General features: G+C 42.7%; 3 protein-coding genes across 8 annotated transcripts in view; 1 reads left to right on the top strand and 2 right to left on the bottom strand.

Annotated features, from left to right (window-relative positions):
* Nucleotides 1–269: 269 nt before the first annotated feature.
* Nucleotides 270–4,685, bottom strand: LOC121714874 (uncharacterized protein DDB_G0271670-like). The gene is made up of 2 exons (XM_042100031.1): nucleotides 4,465–4,685; nucleotides 270–3,349 (listed from the first exon to the last, which is right to left on the bottom strand). The coding sequence occupies exon 2, from the start codon at nucleotides 3,342–3,344 to the stop codon at nucleotides 2,112–2,114; it is 1,233 nt and encodes a 410-aa protein (XP_041955965.1). The 5' UTR covers nucleotides 3,345–3,349; nucleotides 4,465–4,685; the 3' UTR covers nucleotides 270–2,111.
* Nucleotides 4,686–9,873: 5,188 nt separating this feature from the next.
* On the bottom strand, nucleotides 9,874–16,468 carry prnprs3 (prion protein, related sequence 3). 2 transcript variants are annotated; one of them, XM_042100022.1, is made up of 2 exons: nucleotides 16,366–16,468; nucleotides 9,874–14,606 (listed from the first exon to the last, which is right to left on the bottom strand). In XM_042100022.1, the coding sequence occupies exon 2, from the start codon at nucleotides 14,602–14,604 to the stop codon at nucleotides 12,895–12,897; it is 1,710 nt and encodes a 569-aa protein (XP_041955956.1). In that variant the 5' UTR covers nucleotides 14,605–14,606; nucleotides 16,366–16,468; the 3' UTR covers nucleotides 9,874–12,894. The 2 variants fall into 2 exon arrangements, with proteins under 2 accessions (XP_041955956.1, XP_041955957.1); XM_042100023.1 differs by lacking the exon at nucleotides 16,366–16,468 and adding an exon at nucleotides 15,366–15,389.
* LOC121714866 (phospholipase DDHD2-like) overlaps nucleotides 15,645–25,102 on the top strand; it is a 23,391-nt gene continuing 13,933 nt past the window's right edge. The window contains exons 1-7 of one of the 5 annotated variants that reach the window (XM_042100018.1): nucleotides 15,645–15,732; nucleotides 19,258–19,466; nucleotides 22,881–23,071; nucleotides 23,832–23,921; nucleotides 24,213–24,327; nucleotides 24,540–24,629; nucleotides 24,857–24,998. In XM_042100018.1, the coding sequence (XP_041955952.1) occupies nucleotides 19,364–19,466; nucleotides 22,881–23,071; nucleotides 23,832–23,921; nucleotides 24,213–24,327; nucleotides 24,540–24,629; nucleotides 24,857–24,998 (731 nt within the window). In that variant the 5' untranslated portion in view covers nucleotides 15,645–15,732; nucleotides 19,258–19,363. Of the gene's footprint in view, nucleotides 15,733–16,403; nucleotides 16,490–16,525; nucleotides 16,553–19,257; nucleotides 19,467–22,880; nucleotides 23,072–23,831; nucleotides 23,922–24,212; nucleotides 24,328–24,539; nucleotides 24,630–24,856; nucleotides 24,999–25,102 lie in introns of those variants that run through there. The other 4 variants (XM_042100021.1, XM_042100020.1, XM_042100017.1 and 1 more) reach the window with 4 other exon arrangements.

The raw sequence follows: 25,102 nt of genomic DNA, 5'->3' as shown, positions 1-25,102 counted from the left end.
TGTGCAGGTTTTCAGGCGCCTGGTGTGTCTGTTGAGCACTTGTTCATACGGTTCATCACAGATAAATGTATCAAGAATCTATTCTTGGATAAATCCCTTTATTTATCAAAAACAACTCTGTAATTTGAAGTGACACAGCTGGTTCAGACACAGGTGATGATATGCTATTTGTATTTTGCACTAAAGTCATCCAGGTCAGGACTTTTTCCTGCTTATGCAGAGTTAAAAATATTATTAAAAATAATAAAAAGACCAGACAAACACACATATTTAAATTCAGTGTCAATACTTTTAACTACACAGTGCAGACAGTACTAAACATGCCTAAAGTTGATGGCAATAGAAGTGCATAAACGTGATAGCAGTACATAGCAGCTACACAGTATCATCCTTACACAAGGCACTCAACATATGGGAAAACTGTGTTAGTCCCTACTGGTTACATACATGCATAGTGGATGCTCTGAAAGGCACAGTTTCGTAAATGCAACATAGATGGAATAGGAATGTTCATAGTGTCCACTTTATTTGGCATTCTGTCATGTTCCCCATTGACTATAGCCACTCTCCAGTTTCTGCACACTCGTTAGTTGTCACTAATGTTCATAAATACACACACACACACACACACACACACACACACACACACACACACACACAGCCCATATACATATCATTCATTAGCCTACTGTGTAACTTCTGGTGCCCTGGCCGATTCCTATTTAGATATTCCTATTTCCCCAATATATATTACAGTTAAGCACAGTAAAACACTTTCTGTTAAGTACAGTGAACAAGTAACATTCAGCATTACAATATATAAGCGTCTCTTGAACACTTTTAGACAGTCACAACAGTCTACATTGGTACATTCATGCCTACAATATAAACTCAGACGTTTCCCAACTGTAACCACATCGGTTGTTGAAATACAGTCCAGAATGACCCATGGGATATCATGGTGCGACAGGATTTTCAAGGCTCAAGGTTAAAAACTGCTAAATTATTAGGTATTTTATCATCAAAGTACATCAAAATATATCAATCACTCCATCTAAAAGTATATTAATAAATAATACAACACTAAAAAATGGAAGTAAAAATACAGATAAAAGTGCTAAATTTGACAGTAAACCTGATGCATGTGTGGCCAATTTGGTCAGGTTAATGTAAAGAGAGGCAGCAAGGTGATATTAAGAGTACATTTCCAGTATAATACGCACAGTAAAGTACAAGCAGCCCAACACTGGTAACCTTGTCTTCAATGTGGCTGAGACAAGGGAAATGGTGGTGGACTTGAGGAGGGCCAGGCCTGAGCTAAATACCCATTTCAACACTGGGTGAGGAAGTAGAAGTTGTTGAGAACTACATGTGGGGGTTCTTATAGACAATAAACTGGATTGGAGGTACAAGACTGAGGCTGTATACAAGAAGGGTCAGAGCAGACTCTATTTCTTGAGAAAACTTAGGTCATTTAATGTGTGCAACAAAATGTTGCAGATGTTTTATCAGAGTGTTGTTCCAAGTGCAAGTTTATTTTCTGCCATCTGTTGGGGCAGTAGCATTACATCCAAAGACACTAACTGGCAATTTGTTTTAAATGTTTTTCTTTGTTTTTGAGTTTCACCAAGTATAGTTCTGTTCTGTATAAATCATACATGGCTGTACGATGATGATGAAATATAGGCACTGACTGGGTATTAAGAAGGTAGGCTACTTTAGAAATTAGCTGAGCAGATGATTAAGTTCTGCTTTAAAATTAGCAATAGGTCCATATTTATATATTTCTTGCTCCATATTCTATAAATGCTATATGCTACGCTAATACATCACATTTACTTAAGCTAGGAGTTGGAACAGTGCCTTTATCTGTTGAAAACATAGTATTACCATGCTGAGGAGCTTGTAAGAAATTATTTGAAATCGTATTAGTATGCACACATTTAAAACAATAAAACAATGATGCAATTCTGAATATTTGGTTGAATAAGTCCTTTACATCCCTATTTCTATTACATACTCTTAACAATTTTACTCACTCTCTGTAAATCATGTCACTGTCAACATTCGTGTCATCTTCAATACGGTCTCAACTTCATGGTCCTTTTCTCTCAGTACAAGAGAAGAGAACCCATCAGGCATAAGAGAGAACTGCTAATGAAGTGCACTCCTGCAGGCTTTGCGCTGTGATTGTAAGCCTGCTGTTCTCTGTACTGTTTCTTTGCAACTTCCTGAGTGTAGACCGTATAGAGCTTTACACATTTACGAGCTTTGAGCTGCTCGATCAAAGCCGGATAGCCAATCTCCAGGATGCTGACCACCTCATCATGTTCCTCTTTCTTTTCAGCTCCCTTCTCCTCTGTTTCGTTTTCTTGCCCTGCCCCTTTCTTCACCTCCTGAGAAGGATTGGCAGCATCCTCAGGCATGGCAGTGGTTGACGGTGCTCCAGCCTTGGTCATGTTTTGGGATTGGGTTTGATTCCCTGTGCGCTCTGACTGTAGCAAATCCCTTCTCTTCATACAGGTGCTCATATAGTTGCCATAAGACTCTGGAGGAGATTTAAGGAGAACTAGAGGACGGTTATCATCATCATAGCTGTTGGTGCCACCAGAACTGCTGCTGTCGCCAATGCCTTGCTGGGCCCCACTGCCAGCGCTACTTTGGCCATGGGTGTGTGTGCGCTTGTTGGTGTTGCGGGTCTCCTGGGACCCATAGTGTTGGTACATGTAGTGGTTGTAGGAGGATTCCTGATTTGAGTCGTGGAAGTGGTAGTGGGGGCGCGGGAAACTGCCCAAGCCATAGCCCACAGCCATGCCAGCCACAGCCCCAGTGCCAGCTGCCACCACAGCCTGTTGGCCAAAGCCCTGAGACTGGACAGAGGGATTGTAGCCCATGCTCTGCACTTTGTGGGCAAATGGAGAGCCACCCTGACCGTAGCCACGGCCGTAGGCCCCATAAGCGTAGTTACCGCTGTAGCGTGGACTCATGATTTGGTTGTTGGGATTCCAGTAGGGGTAAGGGTTATTGTTTTGTTGGCGCCAGTTCGTGTTTGTATTTCGAGTTGGGTAGTGTTCCCCCCATCCACGCCCACTCAGATCTTTCACATGCTTATTAGGAGTGGAGTACGTTGTGGACTTTGATCCTGTCTTACCTCCGGAAGAGGAGGAGGTTCCTTTAGATGAAGAAGAGGAGGTTCCTTTAGATGAAGAAGATGAGGATGAGGACCCAGAGAACCAACCTGACTTGCTTCCACCCACTCTGCTTCCCCAGCTTCCCCCTTTCCCCTTAGCACAAACCTCGACCAGGAGGGCCAAGCACAGAGTCAGGAAAACAGCATGCTTCATGTTTTCTGGAGACAAAACACACAAACACACACACACACACACACACACACACACACACACAAGATACACAATAGCCTAAGTCTGAGTATATACAGCAAAATCATGTTCACAGACATCTGACCAACAGTGATTTTTGGTCAGCACCCATTGGAGGTGTGCCATTCTAGTCCACTGTTGGACCACTATCTTATTTACTTTTTGTTGTGAATATTATTGTTATCGAATATTGGCCTTATTGTATTTGGCCGTTTTGAATGAAATGAATATATATGTACTGCATATATGGATACATTATATTTTAATACATTTTATATATAAAAGTATCTATTTTATACTGTACACAATACATGCCTTTTGCAATATTCACTTTAGTTGCCTACATTGCTAACACATGCTTAGATATATTATTATTGAGAGATGAATTGAGAAATGAGTAGCATACATCATTTTTAAATTATTAATCCCTTCTTCATTCTTTAAATGTATAGCTAAATCACAGACACATGTGCACCATTAACCTCTACTTGCATGTTATCGACTGGAATGATGACATTTCCAGACTTTCCTTCCCTTTATGTGACTGACACAATTATGGTTTGATATCATCTAAGATGCAATGCTCAATGGGTGTGCCAGGAAGAGAGGAAGAAAGATGGATAGATAGATAGATAGATAGATAGAGAGAGAGAGAGAGAGAGATAAAAAGACTTTCCTTGCCTTTATGTGACTGACACAATTATGGTTTCATATCATTACCTAAGTTGCAATGCTAAATGGGTGTGCCAGGAAGAGAGGGAGAGAGATGGATAGAGAGATAGAGAGAGAGAGAGAAAGAGAGAGAGAGAGAGAGAGAGAGAGAGAGAGAGAGAGAGAGAGAGAGAGAGAGAGAGAGAGCATACCCATAGCCTGTATTCTATATTCGCCTAAATAGTGCCTGAGAAAAACAATCACACACAAATTACAGACTACTGTAGGCTACCCTGGTAGACTCCCCCTCTAAGTTATCTAGCCTACAGGTTCTATATTTGTTGGCATGCTGTGATTATCTATCCTAGGCCTAGCTATGTCACTTTTTCAGGTGTCGCCTAAATAATTTTGGCACATACTGACATTCGTTTACCTTTAGATTTGAGGAGCGTCTTCTCTCTCGTTGTGTTTGGCCGCCAGACAATATGCTTGTCAAGGGGAGACTGTAGTCCACAGAAGTTGCGTCATCGTTCGATCTATCTTATGCATCAGTGCCATGGGCGTGGGCGGAGGCGGAGCTGCTGATGGCATGCCGAGTGGGTGAGGACATGTAGTCTGTGGACCCCGTTGACCCTATACAATCCCACTGAATCGGTCTCTGTCGCGTTCCGTCTACATCACTTTCTGTGCCCATCTGATTCGTATCCAGCAGAGAACGTCTTGTATTGCTGATTTTACCTACCTCATGTTTGCCTCACCAATGCTAGCCTATGGTAGCACACATGTTTTGGCCAGAGTATAGCAACATATCAGCTCCGAAAGAACTGGAGGATTATGCAAACGAATTTGATCGATAAGAACAAAGACGGAAGGAGACTGCAGTGATACTGGGTACAACTGAAGTTTGGACTTGCGGCACCATGGACAGCGCCATGGTTGATCACAGCGAACTGCATATTTTGAATGCAACTGATGGCAGGATAGCATAGGCTATATTTAGGACCATGATGATTTGTTCAACTTGAAAATACGGTCAGAGAAAGTAATAAAAGTGGGACACCAAGGATAAAAATAAATGAATTATTAATTTTGGATACCAATGCAAACACACTAGGCCTAGGCCTATAACCTACAGTGAAGGCCAAACACGACCCTTTATAATGTCATAATGCTCAATACAAAGTATATGGAAAAAATAAGCTTGGTTTTGGTTAATATCTCAAAAAGTATAAAGTTTACAAAAATGAAAAATGTTTTACTCACCAGATCCTTTAGAAGACCTATGCAACAAAGTTTGAACGGAGTTTGTACGTTAAATAGTCAAGCTGAAACGCAGAAAAAGTGGATAGAAGCGGAATAATAAGAAGTCTAGTGATAACAGTACCGTTTTCATGCACTGTAATAAGAATACCGGTAAGACTTCAGAGAGAGATAATCTACCTTGGTTCAGTGACAATTTCTGGCAAATGATGAAGTGTAGACACTTAGCTTTAAATAAGCTATTAAGTCTAGAAGAGACACAGATATTTTAATTTATAAAGGTTTGAGGAATAAATTGGTCAAGGAATTGAAATTAGCCAAATCACGTTTTTATCTTCAAGTAATAAATGAGGCTAAAGGCAATAGTAAAGAAATCTGGAAAAATATCAACCTCATAGGGCGAGAACAACTTCACACAGGTATACAGCTCAGATTTCAGGGTAAGAAAATCGAAGAAAAATTTGAAATTGCCTCTATTTTTAATTCTTTTTTTATTGGGTCAGTACAGGAGCTAGGAAATCACTTGAAGAAAAGAGAACTACGCACACTTACTACACACACTGATAAAGGCCATGGTTTCAATCTGGTTACAACTAATGAAAGACAAGAAACAAATATTTTGTTCTTTAAAGAATTCTAAAAGTAGATATGCTTTTCACATGGACGGTATGTTCATTAAGAAACATGGGCCCTATAATGACAGTCAAAAGTGCATCGTCACTCACGCACACAGTCCACATTGGGAGGGTTATCGTTATCAAACATTGAGCGCATGGCGCAACAAGGTGTTCCTAGGTTTTTTAATCAGTCATGGGTGTGTTTGGGGCGTAACATCATTTAAACCAATTTAAACCAATGAGAATGACCAACCAATCTGTCATTCCCTTTAACGGCGCAAAGCGCGATGTCAAATAAATGCATCGGTATTTTGACATTCAACGGCTTGAAGGAGGCTGCTTGCAAGACCGTATGGAATAGTAATTCCACTAAACCATGCTTTACTAAAACCTAGCATAGCCTTCACGCATTTGCACTCCTCTATTATTTGAACTCATTGGCAAAGTGAAACTAACTTCACCATGGTGTCAGTCAAGGACAAGACAGTTATATGCAGTTACTTTCACTATTGACTGACAATGGGTTACCATCGAAAACATAGGCTAGAAAAGCAACACTTACCCGATGGTGAATAACTACTCATCATGAGATGTACAGTAGCCTATTTCATATCTTTATTCTAATTATGTTTCCCATTGTAATTGTGCAGTTTGTAATGTTTTGCATGGACGTGTGCTGGTGTGTGTTCATGGATGATAGAAGGATGGTGCATTGTGACAATGCGCTCTTAAAATAACATATAAACAACTCACCATAGACTTCTGACCAGGTGTACAATAGCGATTTTTAGACAATGCGCTAAGCCACTCCCTAAGTTGTTAATTGCCACACCCCTGGGCGCATTGTTTAAAAAATAAACTGTAAAATAAGAAAATATACTTTGCGCCGGGTGGGAAACGAGTTTTACGCCATGCGCCAGGGTGCAAAATACAGCCCATAGTCATGATAGGGCCCTAGGTGGGTTATAAGGGACAGGATATATCTTTAATATATTCAGGTGCCCAGCCATTTATGGCTTTGTATGTTAGAAGTATTATTTTGAAGTCAATGCGACTTTTAACAGGTAGCCAGTGTAAAGATGCTAGGATGGGGGAAATATGTTCATATTTTTTGGTCCTGGTGAGTGTGCTAGCGGTTGCATTTTGTATAAGCTGTAAGATCTCACAGGTATTATTGCAGCCAGCGTAGGGTATTGCAATAGTCTATCCTCGAAGTGACAAAAGTGTGGATTAACTTGTCAGCGTCTGGTAATAGTCAGGTAGAACCCCAGGATAGGTGTGACACAAGGTATGAATGCAATTTTTTGCATAAATTGATAGTTTAGGGGGTGTAGACTCAGAATCTGACGGGTGCCCTTGAGCATTTTTTTTTTAATTACATAATCTGCCACGCCCCCCTTTTTTGACCATAAAAAATAACTACAGGAAAAACATTACTGTATAAACCCATCATGTATGGTATCAAATGAAAGCTCTTCTCAAACAGAAAACAATGATGTCAATACAAAATGCTAAAAATGTCAAGTCCCTCCAGAGAACATAATATCTAAAGTCCGGTAAGGTGGGGACAGCTGTGGCCTACTGGTTAGCGCTTCGGACTTGTAACCGGAGGTCTCTTTTCTTGGTGAATAGCATGTATCTCAAGTTACTGAGGCTTTCAACAGTCTTTCCATAGTAGAGGCAAGAAAGGAAATCCATTCCTGCCTTCATGCTCATCAGCATCTACATCTGTAAAATTCTTCAAATCAAGATTCCTCTTGAGCATCAAATTGATTGCTGAGGTTTTCCCTTTGACATATGGATATATGACACACTGTCACAACCAGACAATGCATGAACAGCCAACAAATCATAACATTTGTCTCCTAATTATGCAGCCATAGCATTAATGTCTATTACTTTGGGCATCCATGGCCTACTGGTTAGGGAATCGGACTTGTGACTGAAGGGTGGCCAGTTTGATCCCCGACTAGTAGGAAAAATGTGGGTGGGGGGAGTGACTTAACAGCGCTCTCCCACATCCATATGAGGAGCCCTTGAGCCCTGCTCTCCAGGCCCGGATCAAGGGCTGTCCACTGCTCCGGGTGTGTATGTGTACTCCTAGTGTGCTCACTGCTCTAGGGGGTGTGTGTGTTTGAATGGGTGTACACTGTGGGTGTGTTGTACACTACCCCCGAATGGGTAAAATGCAGAGCACAAATTCCTTGTATCGGTGGAGTCAGCCCTCTGTTCCCACATTTCTAGGGTTAGGCCTGAGGTGTGGGTTAGGGTTAGGGGACATAGGGCTGTGGAGCATGCTCCCGTACTGGTATATGTAAGTATACTTGGCCAATAAACCTGATATGGGGCAGCCGTGGCCTACTGGTTAGGGCTTCGGGCTTGAAACCAAAGGGTTGCCGACCAGTAGGAGAAATGTTGGGGGGGAGTGGTTGAAGATCACTGCTCTCCCATCCCTACAACCACGGTTGAAGTGCCCTTGAGCAAGACACCTGCTCCCTGACTGCTTCCCGAGCACCACTGTAGCAAGTCAACTCACTGCTCTGGGTTAGTGTGTGCTTCACCTCATGTGTGCTCATTGTGTGCTTCATCTCACTGTGTGTTCACTAATTCACGGATGGGATAAATGCAGAGACCAAATTCCTTATATATGCAAGTATACTTGGGCTATAAACCTGATTTACATTTGTTGTTATATTTGTTGTTGTAATTCCAAATGATACATGTCATTCATCATGTGGTGTCTGTTTTTAAAGCATTAAAAAATGTTAGGATGAAAAATATTGTTGTCTGTAATTCTGGGGGGAAATCCGAGGACAGTTATGAAATTGAAATTCAGCGTTATGAATATGAAATTCAGCGACTGATTCAAGGGAAATTAAACCGTGCTAACTAAACGTGCTAACTAACCAGCAAGTTGGTGGTACATCAGACTTGCTATAATATTCATATTAAAATGAATTACTATTGAATGATTGTATTCCTGTATGTATTAAGCTACATGGCAGTTCCATAATTTATTTAATTTATTACCAAACATGACACGATTTAGAGGTATAAGCAATAATGCGGCAAAAAGGAACCTAATTTGACCTTAAAGGTCACTTTGCAAAAGGTATTTTGTTCTCTGGAGGGAACTCTAAACTATTTTTTTCTACTTTTTTATGGTCAAAGCTGATTTCTGTATGGCAAGAGCTTTAATTTGATACCATACATGATGGGTTGATGTGTTAATGTCTATTTAGATGATTTTCTATGATCAAAAAGAAAGAAAAAGGGGGTGTGGCAGGTGATGCCATTTTAAAGAAAATGCCCAAGGGTGCCGGAGCTGGACCCGTCAGATTCTAAAAGGACACCCCCTTACCTATCAATTTATGCAAAAAAATTGCATTCATACCTTATGTCACACTTATGCCCACATTCCACAAAATTCTACCTGACTATAAGGATAAGGACTTCCTTATCTTTGAAATGTTCCTTAAGTGGTAAAATAAAGTTTTGGTGATGTTTTATGTGATTATTTAGTGATAGGTCCTGGTCAATTATAACTCCTAGATTTTTAACACAGGTCCCGCTTGACAAAGAGCCACAATGAAGTGGAAGATCACTATATGTAGCCTGTGATGAGGATAGAATATCCCTCATCTTTTTAGGACCTAAAACCATAACTTCTGTTTTATCTGAGTGCAAAAGCAGGAAGTTGTTAGTCATCCATGTTTTTATATCTCTTATACATGTGTCAAGTTTGGCTAACGGGGTTAGCCAAGGTGCATGTAAAGATAATAATTTACATTTCATTCCCTCTCACTTCATTCTCCTAGCAAAACAAATCATAGAACTCTTCTATTTCTATTTTATATCTGTAGGTGCATCATTGACTCATAAGTTAATTTAGCCAGGTTAGTCACTAAGCCACTGATATACCCTGCTCTGAACTGATGAATGGAAATAAAGAATCCCCTCTCAAGTTCAGCAATCCAAGTGACTTTATTTACAGAACAGTCTCTAGGCAGAAACAATGCCATCCAAACACAAAAGAGCCAGCTTTAGGAAATGGGTCGATGAGGAAGAGGTCTCTAAAGAACACATTGACACACACTTTGTCTTTTCAATTAGTAGTTTTTCCATGATGGAGTGTGTGTTTAACCCATACGCGAACTGAATGATGCATGGTAGTTTCTTAAATTTACTTTCACTGTCTTTTAGGGTCTTTATTTGATGACGCAGCTCTCAAACTGTAAACTGCAGTAGGTGGCAGAGCTGAAAGATTTAGAAGTAGTCATACAGACTTCAGATAATCATGCACTGATTTAAACATATGCATTACATCAAAATCTTAAATTAGACTGGCAAAGGCAATCTACCCATAAGATAGCATTACTGTTAGGTGAATGTTCACAAGCTAAAAGATCAACGAAAGGCAACAGCACTATTAGGAACAACATTACGTTCAAATTGTATGGTCCAAACACAGGTTATAAAAATTGTTTATCTTTAAAAGACATTCAAACAAAATGTATCGCCAGTGTTGGCAGTTTGCTACAGTAATCCCAGTTGGCGTAAGCCATAATGGAACAAAGTGAAAATACAATTCAGACAGCAGTCATGTTCATCTCAAAACCACAGACTTACATACAGTCCAACAAGTGACATCTAATTGTAAAATAAACTCTCATTGTGCACAGCACACTATATGAACACCAACAAATCTACAGCAGAGACAAGAGCATGTTAGACCTTTCACAGGATCAAAGAACATATGTCCAGCAGCAAAAAGATATCACTAAAGTTAAAACTATTTTAGCTGGATGATCTAGCGATTTGATCTGATGCTAGCAGTGAAAACCGCTAGGAAATATTATAAACCATTTCAGTTGGAGTGCTAGAAAGTTAGACAAGGGTGTCAACCTACTCTAGAACCTCTGATTTTTTAACATTAATTTATTTAGCAGACATTAAAGTCTTAGTTCAATCCAGTAAAAAGAGTAGGCTTTAAATTCACCTTAAAATCTGGCGTTGTGTACAGTTATTGAAAGGACTGTCCCTTTGAGACCATACCTATAAAAGTGCATGTAAATATCAAGAAAACTTTCTGTCATAGAACATAACGGTATGCATAACATTACATTATGGCTGCTTCAAAAATCATGAAATGTTGCTCCATGCATTACAGTGGCTTCTTTCTGCTTATGTAACCTGTGTTATATTGACGGTTCAATCCCTCGCTGGCCTGGATTAAAGCCCACAGCACCACCATTAGAGGAGGGTGTGGCTAGCAAGGAGGGCTAAAACAATTGGATGCTAACGTCTTTCACTAGCACTTCTCTTCAGGTGTCTGTGAGGGAGGGTTCTTCACTGCATAGCCCTGTGCCTGCTTGCTACTGTTACACTTGTCTTTGTCCACAAAGGAACCTTGAGCTGACCAAACCTGATGAAAAATATAACAAATGAAAAAGAACAAAGACAAGCGAAGGGAGATGTTAGTGGAGTGAAATGTAATGAGAAGACCCAAGTCTTCAGCTAGTGACTGGATATTACAAACCCAGGCTTGACAATGTGTGCTTACTGGTGTCCTAAATACAACACCACAGTGATCAGGAGAACATCTGATGATAAATAAAACACACACAACAAACAACAACTCACAAAACAAACAATTATTTCAGTAGTAGGCAGTCGATCACATGAGCAGGAAAGAAAGAACACATCAAAGACATCCACACACAGCCACAGTTTCCAGCACGTTTTTGCCAGTGACGTTTTCGCACTCACAGAGTGACCTAAGACGAAATGTCATCCTGATAAGTAGTATCCCAACTCAGACACTGCACTGTTTTACATTCATTTTATGTTAAATGTTTAAAGCTGAAATATTCACACCAAAAATCAAGCTTGTGTTAGATCCCATGATCTACATTGGGTACAATACATTATTTTTAGTTTCATGCTAAATTTAGATTGTAAGTGGGACAGTTTGACTTAATCATGCTTTATCTTAATTGGCTTTCCATAATAAAAATGTGAGTTCAGTCCTACATTCATTTACAGTAGAAATCGCTTTAGGGTTTTCATATTGCAAGGGACAAGATGACGTTGAGAAGTTTAGGAATAATTTATACATAATTTAAACAATTTCAAGTGAAGATTCAGTCTCTACAGGGACAGTTACAGACAAGATGTCTTATTATTTCCTTCAGATTATAGTTCTCCCTGTATTGCAAATACAGTAGCTGACCATGAACTGTTTGCTTATCAGTGCAGCGCAAGAACAGAGGAGCAGGGTTTAGTTAGGCTACTGTAGGTTTTGCCAACACGATAATTATGAATTATGCTGGCAAAAAAAACCCCCAGAGACACCAATTTAAAGTAAAAGTATTTCTCCTGATGAGAATGCGCATTTTCCAAATATCAAGATCATGACTCCCTTTAACACCAATAACATGTTGCAGTGTTGGCTATTGGTGATTATTTACACCTGGCCAGTGACATTGGGAGACAAATATATCTCCTCTATGGCGTTATTATTCAGAATCTACTTGTCATGTGACTTAAATGACTTCAGGGACTGTATCTTTCCCAAGAAGTGAGTGCATATTAAAGTGCAGATTACGGCACTTTGCTAACTTCCTTAGTTAAATGTCCTGGTTTAGAAACTTCTGTTGAGTTCTCCATTAGGGTACACTAATCCCTCCCTCTCTCCCAGTCTGAAAAATGACTACATGAAAATAGTGTAATTTAAAAAAACAAAAATTCAAATCAGTTAACTCTTCAACATTATTGTTGTTATTTCTTCTAAACATCCAATAAGTTATTTATTAAATTAATAAGTTGAACTGTCAATTTACTGTAAGTGCAAACATTATCTCGATAGCTTTGCAACACTCTAGTGAATTAGTTAACCTCAACAGCCTCCTCATCCTGAATGTTGATTAGTGCATTCAATGACAGATTTTTTTCCCTGCATGTCAAAAATCCATAGGCCGGTGGTCTCAGTGCAAGAGCAACAGGCTGAGCAGCAGTGAGACGGTGCTAGACAGCAGAAGCATCACACCCTGGTTAAGGGGCCCCAGCTTCTCCCCTCCACCGCGGGCTTTGTAGTCGTTGTTGTTTTGTTCTCCGACCTGCTGCTGCTGCTGCCACTCCTGCTGCTGCTGTTGCGCCACACGCTCTGTGTAGACCATGTAGAATTCGATGCACTTGCGGGCCTTCAGCTGCTCGATCAGCATCGGGTAGCCGATCTGCATGATGCTGACCACCTCGTCCTCTGCTTCTGCCTTCTTCTCCTCCTCCTCCTGTTTGCTCTCCTCCTTGGCAACAGTGGTGTTGGAGGTGGTCCCCGGGGTCCCGTCTGTGTCGTTCTGGGATTGGGCCGCTGCTGCGGTGCTGACGTTGCCAATGGGCTCCGAGTCAGCGGGGAGAGGTGCTGGGGTGCTGCTGGCGCTTTCCTCGGGGGCCTGTTGTGCCAGGGCCACTGGCTCGTCCGCCATGGGCTCCTCTCCGCCGATGCCGCCACTCTGCCGCAGGCTCCTCTTGCTGCGCAGCAGGTCGCTCCTCTTCATGCAGCTGTCCATGAACGTGTCGTAGCCTTGCGGTGGGGGGCTCAGCAGAACCGGAGGGGGGTTGCCGCCTGGACCGCCCTGCCCTTCACCGCCCGCGCCCGCCTGGCCAGAATCACTGCCTCCACCAGCACCTCCACCACCCTCCTGGGGCCTGCCTGAGTAGCTGGAGCCGTAGCGGCGGTGCATGTAGTTGTTGTAGTAGTACTCCTCCTGGGGGTTATGGAAGTGGAAGTGGGGACGTGGGAAGCTGCCCAGGCCGTAGCCCAGGGCCATGCCAGCCACGGCTCCAGCACCAGCTGCCATCACCGCCTGCCGGCCAAAGCCCCTGGACTGGACAGAGGGGTTGTAGCCCATGTTCTGCACGGAATGGGCAAATGGAGAGCCGCCCTGACCGTAGCCCTGGCCGTAGCCCCGGGAGCCGTAACCGTAATTGCCCCCGTAGCCGGGACTCATGATCTTGTTGTTAGGGTTCCAGTAGGGGTAAGGGTTGCCCTGAGGGTAGCTGCCTCCAGCTGCTCCGACTCCAGCACCACCAGGGTACGATCCGCCTCCAGCATACCCACCTCCCCTCACTGGATACCCAGGATACGATCCCCCACCTGGATATGGATTGGCTGCACCGCCAGGGTTCACCCTGCCAGGGTAACTGCCAGCTCCTGGCTGAGGGTATGGATTAGCCCTCCCAGGGTACACACCACCAGGGTAGGATCCCTGGTTTGGGTATGAGGGCCTGCCAGGGTAAGGGGGAGGTGCACCTGCTCCAGGATATGGGGGCGGGGCTCCAGCTCCAGGATAAGGAGGCGGGGCACCAGCTCCTGGGTAACGGGGTGGAGATCCAGCACCTGGATAAGGGGGTGGGGCACCTGCTCCCGGATAAGGAGGCGGTGCTCCAGCTCCAGGATATGGCGGAGGGTTCTGCGGAGGGTTCTGCGGTTGCCGCGGGTAATTTGCCGGCTGTGACTGGCTTGGTCGCCTTGCCGAAGATGATGACGACCCACTGCTGCTAGTGCGGGAGCCAGTGGAGGAGGTCTTGCGGCCCCAGCTGAATCCACCACCCTTGAATCCCCCTCCACCACCTCTTCTGGCCGACACACTGACCAGAAGAGCCAGGGAGAGAACCACCAGTGTGACAGGCTTCATTTCTGTGGGAAAAGAGTGTGAAAGATAGTTGTTGAAAAGTTCTGATGATGATGATGATGATGATGATAATAATAATAATAATAATAATAATAATAATAATAATAATGCAATGTATCTATAAAGTGAATTTCAAGACACCCAAGATCACTTAACAAATGAAAAAAAAAAAAAAAATACAAACAATTCACAAAACATTATAATCATTATAATTAAATGCTGCAGAACTCAGATACATGGTAGAAATTATAATGGTAACACTGTATCTGAACAATAGCAAGATCTATCCAATCTAAGTTATACATTTAATGGCTAGATGAGACACGATGACAGGGGGAGTGGCACGAGCAGCTGATGTAACATAAAGGAGAAACTGATATAAGACTAGTCTAAAGTAAATGGAACTTCAGGTTAGAGGCCATGCTAACATGTTGTGGCAGCTAAAATAGCGGAGACAGAATATTGTAAGCCCGCCCAGTATAGCTAGCTGATTGCTTTGATTGATCTAGATTATGTTACCGAGTATAAACCTGCTTTTCTAAAAGAAACAATAGCAGTCAGGCGAATGCACACACTTGCCCCAGTCAAGTAATTTTAACCAAAGTGAAACCTAAGTCCAGCATTTGCATTCTGAGCGGGATCCGAATCCGATCCACACGACCACATAAGGAGGATCAAGACACGGTGACACACAGGACAGACCGATTACAATACCCTCTTATATACCCTCTCTCTCTACATATATATATACCCTTTAATAATACCCTCAATCGGAGGAGGAATACACAACTTTCATCTGAAAAGACAAATTCAAATACAGGACTTTAATTCAGCACCAATGTGTCTATTCTACAAGTGTTTCTTGGGATGAACATTCTTATCTGTGGTTGTTGCTAGGTTGCTAGACATTTTGTTTACAATTCAATGGTTGCTTTAGAATCACTCTTGCCTATTTAGAATGCATTACATTGTTATGGTTAATATTAGAATCTTCTAATTATGTGCGCACAGGAGGATTCCAAGTCAAGAGCTGTAAAATTCCATGGAGCTTAGACTAATGAACAATATCACGCGAGGGTGGACGAAGCATTGTGCCGTCCAGCGACTGCTGGCAAGGTCCTATCTCTGCTGGTAAGTCAGTCAGTGCGTTTCCCGTAATCTAGTGTGTGACACTGTGCGTCATAAATAGTCTAGCTAACTGATTGCCTTCTTATTAAAATGTAACAAGGAATAATCGACTACGCGATACAAGGAAAAGTTAGGCATACACACTGTTCACGACGTATTCTACTGCCGAAATAAATTCCCTCAATATCAGATTGACAGATGAAGGGAGCTAGAAGGACGAAAGTAGCTAACGTTAACTGACTGCCGCTATGTTTATTCTGAGTTTAATTTAGACTAATACTGGGCGACACTAACAAGGACTGTCAACAGTTATTCCTACAGTAGATAGAGTGCTCAACAACTTTACGACTTTCATTACAATGCGTTACACCGTATCGACCAAGATTCTTTGCCATGACTTAACTATCATAAGTTAATGTAAAATAGTTACAATAACGTTAGCCTAATGTTTAACAACGTTAGCATAAGATAGCATACCGTTAGCTGGTAATGCTTAACGTTACAGCAAGCGAGCGATGTCTGTTTCATAACATTGCTAGGGGTATTCGACAACACAATTGTAAATTCGCAAACAATATTAATACCTAAATAAAGCTACCACCATATGAAAGCAACTGAAAACGAATTTCTGCCTACCTTTTCCCGTTCTTTTGACCACGCCGTCTATGCAAAATGCTTAAGTGTTATGTGTCAACACCACCACCACCAGGCAAGATGGGGGGAAAGTTTCCACTGATGTAATTTCCGGTTCTCTGAGCTGGTAAGTCCCGCCCTTTCCGCTATCCCCGCTGGACCTCTAGATTGAAAAATCGTTAATGCAAGTGTATGTGAGCAAATAATTATTTTCTGGTCCCGTTTGAATTTTGCCATGAATGTGAACATATGTTGTCTGTGAATTTTTAATATACATTTTCGTGTAAAGATTGCTACAATTGAGCGGGTAGAAGTTTGATGCGGTTAAACTTTGTGTGAGAGCACTTTGTGGACTACAACTTTCCGCTAGACGACAGCTAGAGCTAACTAGTTTACCATAACAACCATCAGTTGGTCGAGATGTAGAGGATTAAGATCGACTTTGAACACAGTGAACCATACAACTTTACAATCACACTGTATCATAGTGTTAATGTGTTGAGTGAAGCTAGACATGTTTCGAATATTTTTGTTACCATGTGTGTTTATTCCTGCCGTTACAAAAACTAGCATTTCAGTTCATGTTAGCGATTAGAGCTAGCTCACGTCACAGGCGACATGTAGTCTTTCTCGTTGTCTTTTCCACAACTGATAGCCGAAGAATCATATAATATACTGTCAAACTCGTAACATGAAAAATTATATTAAAAATTCACATACAACATATGTTCACATTCATGGCACAATTCCAACGGGACCAGCTCAACATTTTCTTCCGATAATTTGTTCGCCTCTCAAATTATGTAAAAAAGAATATTTATTTCACACAATTATTATTTAATAAACAAATAGTAATACAAATATGTCTCCATAGACTGGATTGTAGATAAGGAAAGGGAAAGGGACAGGAATGCAAGACCTTGACTATAACTAGACCTAGACTATAACTTATTTCTTAAATAGTACTAGCCTAATTTCATGTAACCTAGACCTGTGCCCATATAAGTGCCACATAAACATTGTGTTTTGGTACATTTCTCTCATTGGGATGTTAACATTACACATCAGAGATTTACACAACTACCTGACAACATCCTTTTGCCCGCTTTGAGGCATCAAACACCACCTCCAGGATCACACCTCCACCAGAGGACCCCCCTCTCAGTCTGACAGCAGCTGACGTAAGGATGACACTGCAGAAATAAACCTCCGCAAAGCTGCAGGCCCCGATGGGGTCCCTGGCCGGGTCGTACCAGCTGTCAGATATCATGACGGACATTTTTAACATCTCACTCTCCCAGGCCACCGTACCAACGTGCTTCAAGACGTCCACCATTGTCCCTGTGCCAAAGGCCGCTACAGTGTCCTGTCTAAATGACTACAGCCCAATCGCTCTCACATCAATAGCAATGAAGTGCTTTGAGAGGCTGGTTTTGTCGCATATAAAAAAAAGTCCATCAACATAACAGCTGACCCTCACCTGTATGCCTACAGGCGGAACCGCTCCACAGCTGATGCCATCGCTGCTGTGGTTCACCAGTCCCTCACACACCTGGAGAACAATTGGACTCCTATGTGAGGCTGCTCTTCTTGGACTTAAGTTCTGCATTTAACACAATCATCCCACAGACACTGGTGAACAAACTGGCAGCACTAGGTCTAGCTCCATCACTCTGCAACTGGATTTTGGACTTTCTGACCAACAGATCTCAGTCAACAACACCACATCATCCATCATACATCATCCTCAACATTGGCTCCCCCCAGGGCTGCGTCCTTAGCCCGCTGCTCTACACACTGCACATGACAGCATGTTCAGTATGACAGCAACGTCATAGTGAAGTTCGCAGACGACACTGCAGTGGTGGGGCTCATCACCAAAGGGAATGAGTCAGCATACAGGCAGGAGGTGGATGGAGCTGTGATGCAAGGAGAACAACCTCCATCAAGACTAAGGAGACCCCCCCCCCCGCCGCCCTCCTCTCTGCATCGACGGTGCAGCTGTGGAGAGGGTACCCAGCATACCTTACAGTACACATCTCCAACACCTGGCGTCACAACACCTTGACCACCTTCAAAAAAGCACATCAACACCTTTATTTCCTGAGCAAGCTGAAGACGGCAGGGCTGGATATCAACTGTGGTATGGCAGCTGCACAGTGTCAGAGAAGGAGATGCTGCAGAGGGTGGTAAGTTTTGCACAACGGACCATAGGATGCAACCTACCAGCCCTCTCAGACATTTACACAAGCCGATGCAGGGGCAGAGCGACCTGCATCATGAGAGACTCCACCCACTCTGCACACAGACTGTTTTCCCACCTTCCCTTTTGGCAGAAGGCTGTGTAGCATCCGGGCAAGGACCAACAGGCTGAAGAACAGCTTCTACCCGGATGCGGTCAGGCTGATAAACTCCTCCACACCGCCATGCCTTTGAGTCCTCTCAAGAAATACCACTGCACTTTACTTGACTTGCTGCTATTCAGAAACACTATGACGTGTTGTTTTTTAAAATTGTTTTTAGTAGGATAAAGCTTATGAATATTTTTTTAAATTTATTTGTTAATCACTATAGTAGTTGGTTGGCACCGAGACCTGAGTCCTTATTTCGTTCTCCACATGCTCCCACGTTGTGAGAATGACAAATAAAGTATCTATCTATCTATTTAACACCCGAACATTTCACTGAATATTGTCTATTAGTGCGGATGAATTTGGTCCAAATATATTTGTCAAAATCTTAATTAGACATCTCTTCTTCACTCTGTCACAGCAAAAAAAAGAACATACAAAGCAAATTCACCGCAAGTTTGTCTGTTAGTTTGCCGTGTTAGCTAATCTTCAGGGACTATTTTAACAAATTCTTATAACTTCTGTGTTTATGTTTGTGCTTTAGGGATCACTAGACCTATAGTGAGCTGACCTGTCCTCACATTTTGTAAGGACATTTTGGATGTGACACCTCTGTCAGTGTATTATGGACCAAGGTTCGGTTGTTTCCTATGAACCGGTCCAACCTCACTGGCTCTACTATGATCATGTGGACAGTGATGGTGCCTTTCAGCCAGTACGACTCAAACAATCTCAATGATGCTTTCAACAGAGGTGAGTGTCAAAGAGCTATTAGACGGGTCATAATGTGAGGTTCTGTGACCATCCTCTGGCAACAATGTTTTGATGATTGATTTGACCTCTATGGACCCTTTAGAAAAGATCTAGCCCCCATGTCCCTCCCAAAAATCCCGGCATTTTTTGCTAGAGAGCCAAATTCAAAATGGCGCCCGGCGCCATCTCTAAAAAATAACTTTTGATCTGGATGACCTAGAATCATGTATGAAGACACTTTTTCATACAAGTCAACCATGAGGATTGTTTTGACCACGAAATTCAAGATGGCTGCCATCTAGTACAGTGGTTCTCAACCTTTTTAGGCTGTGACCCCCCAAAACAATCATATTTGGACTGGGGACCCCCCAATTTGTGTGACTCCGTTCCACATATACAGATATTGAGAAAATAGCTTATCTACAAGCCCACAATGCCTCGCATTGCGAGGCGTAGTGGGCTTGTAGATGGGCTATTTTCACAATGTTTGCCTTTTCTTATATTATTTGACAATTTGGCCAATGTTTTAGTTTATTGTTTGATGATTACTTTGGATGCAGTGATGGTCTTTTACTTTGAGAGTCCTTACATTATCATATAAAATAATAATAACAAAAGGCCAGTGAATAATGCACTCAAACTACATTTGTTCATTTTATGTTGTGTACATCATACCCAGTTTTCTTGATTCATGTCAGCAGGACTTAACTGTTTCCCTTGCATGCCTTGACATGCCCACAAGATTAGCACATGATGCTTGTTTAGTGCTGCTGCTTGTTGCCTCAGTCATTCTTTTGAGTTTGACTTATTCCCATTTAATCCGGCCTTACCCACACTTCGCACCCTACAATCAGCCATGCCTGCCTCTGATGAGCTTGTTGCGGACTTTAAATCCGCCCATTCTGCTGGAGAGGAAAAGTTGAACATGTTCTTGCAGGACCGGGTGTTCAGCAAGAATAAATCCCTCCATGCACCTGTCAATTTGAGCAAACGCTTGACATTTTCCAAGCATTCTTGCATAGAGAAGCCCGACGACGAACTCAAGGCAAGAGCTGCTGAAATGGAAAGAAGTGCTCTCAAAGCAGTGATCAACCTGGTTGAAGCCAGTCAACTTGTGAAGCTCCCCGAGCTGCTAGAACACCGTGTTGTTGAGGAATGTGTGGCCTTATTCAACCCCAATGGCACATACAGGAAGACGCAGAAGAGCAAGCTCATCCAGAAGCTCTCCCTCCAACCTATTGCGATTAAAGAACCCTATGTTGCTCTAAATGACATGGGCATGATCTGGAGGATGGCAACTCCATCAGCAGAAGATCAGCAGACACAGGACGGCACCCCATACAAGTGGTTGGGCTATGTCCAAAAGGTGTCATCCATCATCCTTGCTCGCCATTCTCATGCTCACCGCATCATCTGTGTCAATGATCCCTACGATACAACATACTCAAAAAAAGATGACGAGCGAGACCTGCGCATACAGGGTAATGCACATGTACCAAACATATACATGAAATTGGATGACACCTTCCCATCTGCCGAGGCTTTCAAAACGCTACTGTGTAGTGTCAGCAACAAGAAACGGTTAAAAGAAGAAAAATGAATATGCAGCCACCTGACTGACCTGGCACAGAGAGTGAAGGTAGAGATTGTCTACTCTGTTGGCCCCATATGCATGAACCTGTCAACCCAACAACTGATGGAAGACTACACCATTGAGCAGTCTGAAGCTGACACCATCCTCTTCACTGTTTCTGATGGTCTACGGCAGTCAGGTTATAGTGGCCCTGATGTTATTGATGCAGCTGATACCGATGTCTACGTCGCAGCATCAGACATCTCACGGCAGCTTCCTGGCATGCTATGCATAAAGAGAAACAAAGAGACAGTCCTCTGTCGTGACCTGTTGACAGAAGAGATGGCAGACTGCATTGTGCAGCTACACTGTTTTACAGGCAACTCAGAGTTCTATGGAAAAGGAATCATCAGTGTATGAGAAGGTGGCAAAGAGCTCTGTGGCACGGCAGCAACTCTCCCGGTGTGGAGACAGCCTTCACCTTGAAGAGGAGGTACAACAAGAGCTGTTTGCGTTCACGAGACAGGTGATCTATGGAGACAAGAAGAGTAGCACCATGGCTGAAGCCCGTGCTTCCAAGTGGAAGACCATGAAGAGAAAGTCTTTTATCCATCTCCCTCCAGATGCAGACAGCTTACGCCAACACTGCCTCCGTGCCAACTACTTGGCGTATCTAGTGCGCCACCCCACACTGAAGGACCACCCGTCGCATGGTTGGGAGTTGGTGGGTGGTCGCGGTCATCCTGTCCGCCACACTCGGCCTGCTCTCCCCACACACCTACCTGCACCAGGGCCGGTTGAAGAGGACGAGGAAGTTGAGAGAGAGGAGGATGAGGAGGAGGATGATGTTGTACAGAGGAGGGTGGAGTCATCTGAATCCGATGATTCAGAAAGCAGTGACTCAGACTGCTCTGATTCAGACTGATACGTGTTTTGTGTTGTTTCGGGTGTTGCCGTTATTGGTGACAATAACTACCTCTCCACATAATGCAGCAGGTGGTACCTCCTATGTGCATTAAAAAAAAAAAAAAAAAAAAAAAAAGGGAACCGTCACCTTACCGTGCTGGAGGGGTTTGTGTGTCCCTATGACCCGAGAGCTATGTTGTCTGGAGCCTTGTGCTCCTGGTAGGGCCTCCCATGACAAACTGGTCTCTGGTGAGGGGCCTGACGAAGAATGGTTCAGGGCAGGACGGCAGGCCCTAAGGGGGCAGTCCCCCCAGCTGGCTATTTTCACTCTTCTGAATACCGGTCATCTTGAATTTCAATGTCAAAACTAGGTTTGATGATTCAAATTATGTCAGATTTGAAATCCTCATGGTTGACTTGTATGAAAAAGTGCCTACATACATGATTCTAGGTCATCCAGATCAAAAGTTATTTTTTAGAGATGGCGCCAGGCGGCATTTTGAATTTGGCTCTCTAGCAAAAAATGCCGGGATTTTTGGGAGGGACATGGGGGCTAAATCTTTTCTAAAGGGTCCATAGAGGTCAAATCAATCATCAAAACATTGTTGCCAGAGGATGGTCACAGAACCTCACATTATGACCCGACTATATGTTTAGTTACAATATATTTTGTTCTGAATGCTTTAACAGACTAATTGTTGAAGTACAATTTCTGAAACTATTATCACTTATAGTCAATCCATTTATCAAGATTGCAAAACTGAAAGTGCAGTCAACTGCTTTACCCTTAGTTTGCAATTCAATAACACTACACTCTTTTGCTAGTTGTCTTCCAATTTTATACATATATTAACATAAAGTTAAGATAAAGTGTTATATAAATGGAATGTTTTGTTGTTATTGTTGTTGGTCCCTCTCTCTCTCTTCGTATGCAGTGACAGAGGGGCAAGAGGAAGTTGTGGCCACTGAAGGGGCTCACTATGACGTCCTGCTGACGGAGCGAATCCGACGGGCAGCCTACTGGAAGGAGGAGCCCACCTCGGTCCGCCGGGGCACGTGGTTCTATAAGGGCGCCAATGACCACCACTACATACCATACCCAGAGTCCTTCAGTGAGCGCCTGGAGGTATATTACTGGATCTGCACCTTGCTATTTGAATTCCATTATTCAGCTCTATGTCTCGGGTTGGTCTGTTCAAAGACACTATGCACTGTTTCATGCAGTCATTGCCTATGGACCTTTTTCAGTCGGCTAAATTTAACTTATTGCACTAACGCAGGGAGTTTGTAACTTTTTGTTATTTGTTAATTTGTTTGTTTATGTCTTAATGTCTGTATAGGTACACTGGCAAGTCACGCCGCTCCGTCTGGCATCTTGTTTTTCACTTTTTTTTTATTATTTGTTAATCGTTTATCTCTTGATGTCTCTGTGTGGAGCATTTTGGGTTGCACTCTGTGCATAGAAAAAGTGCTATATAAATAAAGACTTACTTACTTACTTAACCTCACCCACTGCGGTCCTATGTTTTTTTTGTTAATATGAAAACTAATTGTTGACATTTGATATTGATATTATTATTATTAGAATTACTATTATGCTTAATGTGGTCTTTTCAACTTTATCTGAAACTATTATTTTCAACTAATGTAGTGTCTATAGTCTACTATAAGTCACTTTGAACAAAAGTGTCTGCTGAATACCATAAGCATACACAGGCCAGTGCCAGGCCACACTGGCTATGTCTATGCATTTAGAATGGGAGAGGATATCCTGATGTCAATTGATGATTAGTTGTTGCTCTTGAAATCATGCATCTTTTGCAAAATATTTCCAAAGCGAAATTGGTCTCCAAAATTGATCTCTCACTGTCATGCATTTGTAATAGCTGGCATTTATGGGGGCTATGCTGCAAGACCAGTGGAGGAAGACTGTGGAGCTTCCAACTGGTGAGGTAGTAATTCTTCATAACCCCAAGGTGAGATATGCATTCATGTGTGTGTGTGTGTGACATAAGCGATGTTTTCTGTACCCATGAGTGTCAGAGCTGTATTTCATCTCTGAAAATATTTGAATTCTTTCTGTAAGAAATGTGAATAGCTGATTCAAATAAAGAATTCAAATGTGTGTGTGTGTGTGTGCGCGTGCGTCTGTGTATAAGAATGTGAGGAGGACATTAGACAAAACAAAATTATCTTTATTGATTCAGTGTGAGAAAAGTGTCTAAGTCCTTATTTCCATACTGAAGATCCATCTTTGTCTATGCTAGCTTGCCACACCATGGCCTTCAGTGACATCAATAGATGACTGGGCTTCCACTGATCATAAAAATGCTTGTTCAGTGAAAAGGGGAATAGAAAACACTGGTGCTGAGATTCCTCAGGGTGAGCATCCACGTCCATGTGCAGTTTATACCCTTATGTAGTTTTGTTATCTTTGGTGATATATGTATGAGGGAATTCAAAACAATTCTGTCTTACGAGTCTGCATTTGTCTTGTTTGAATCTGTGTGTGTGTGTGTGTGTGTGTATGTGTGTTGCATGTGTACACACACGTGTGCATGCATTTGTGTGTCGGGGTGTGTCTGTGTGTGCAGGACAGCCTGAGACTGTTGATCACCTGGTGTTTATGGTGCATGGGATTGGGCCTGCATGTGATTTTCGCTTTCGAACCATCATCTCATGTGGTATGTGTAGCCTTCATTGAAAAAGCTGTGTGTACTGTATGTGCGTGTAAGCTGCTCTCTGAGTCTGTTTCTGTCTTTGTGTAGGTCTGACTTGTGGTGTGTGTGTGTGTGTGTGTGTGTGTGTGTGTGTGTGTGTGTGTGTGTGTGTGTGTGTTCTGGGCTTTCACCACCTTAACTCTTCTTTACCCACTCCATCTCCACACAATTTCCATCGCACGGTGCTTCAGCAAGTAGCTTTCGTCATGCGGCACGGGAGCTGGTGGAGACCCACTGCAGGGCAGCGCGAGCCGGGGGCCGGGTGGGCCGGGTGGAGTTCCTGCCAGTCGATTGGCACACCCGTCTCCATGGCAACGCCACGGGAGTGGACAAGTAAGACCCTGAGGCACTGGGATACTGGGAGGCACAAGGTCCCTTTTAGCTATAGGCTAGCTCTAGGCTTCACTTCACTTCCAGTGAATTATGCTATAGGCTAT

The sequence above is a fragment of the Alosa sapidissima genome, chromosome 8 (assembly GCF_018492685.1).
Source record: "Alosa sapidissima isolate fAloSap1 chromosome 8, fAloSap1.pri, whole genome shotgun sequence".
NCBI lineage: Eukaryota > Metazoa > Chordata > Actinopteri > Clupeiformes > Clupeidae > Alosa > Alosa sapidissima.
This window is presented reverse-complemented; position numbering and strand designations above follow the sequence as displayed.

Excerpts from the sequence above, each read along its gene's own strand:
- prnprs3 (XM_042100022.1), bottom strand. The coding sequence starts at position 14,604 with ATGAAGCCTGTCACACTGGTGGTTCTCTCCCTGGCTCTTCTGGTCAGT.
- LOC121714874 (XM_042100031.1), bottom strand. The coding sequence starts at position 3,344 with ATGAAGCATGCTGTTTTCCTGACTCTGTGCTTGGCCCTCCTGGTCGAG.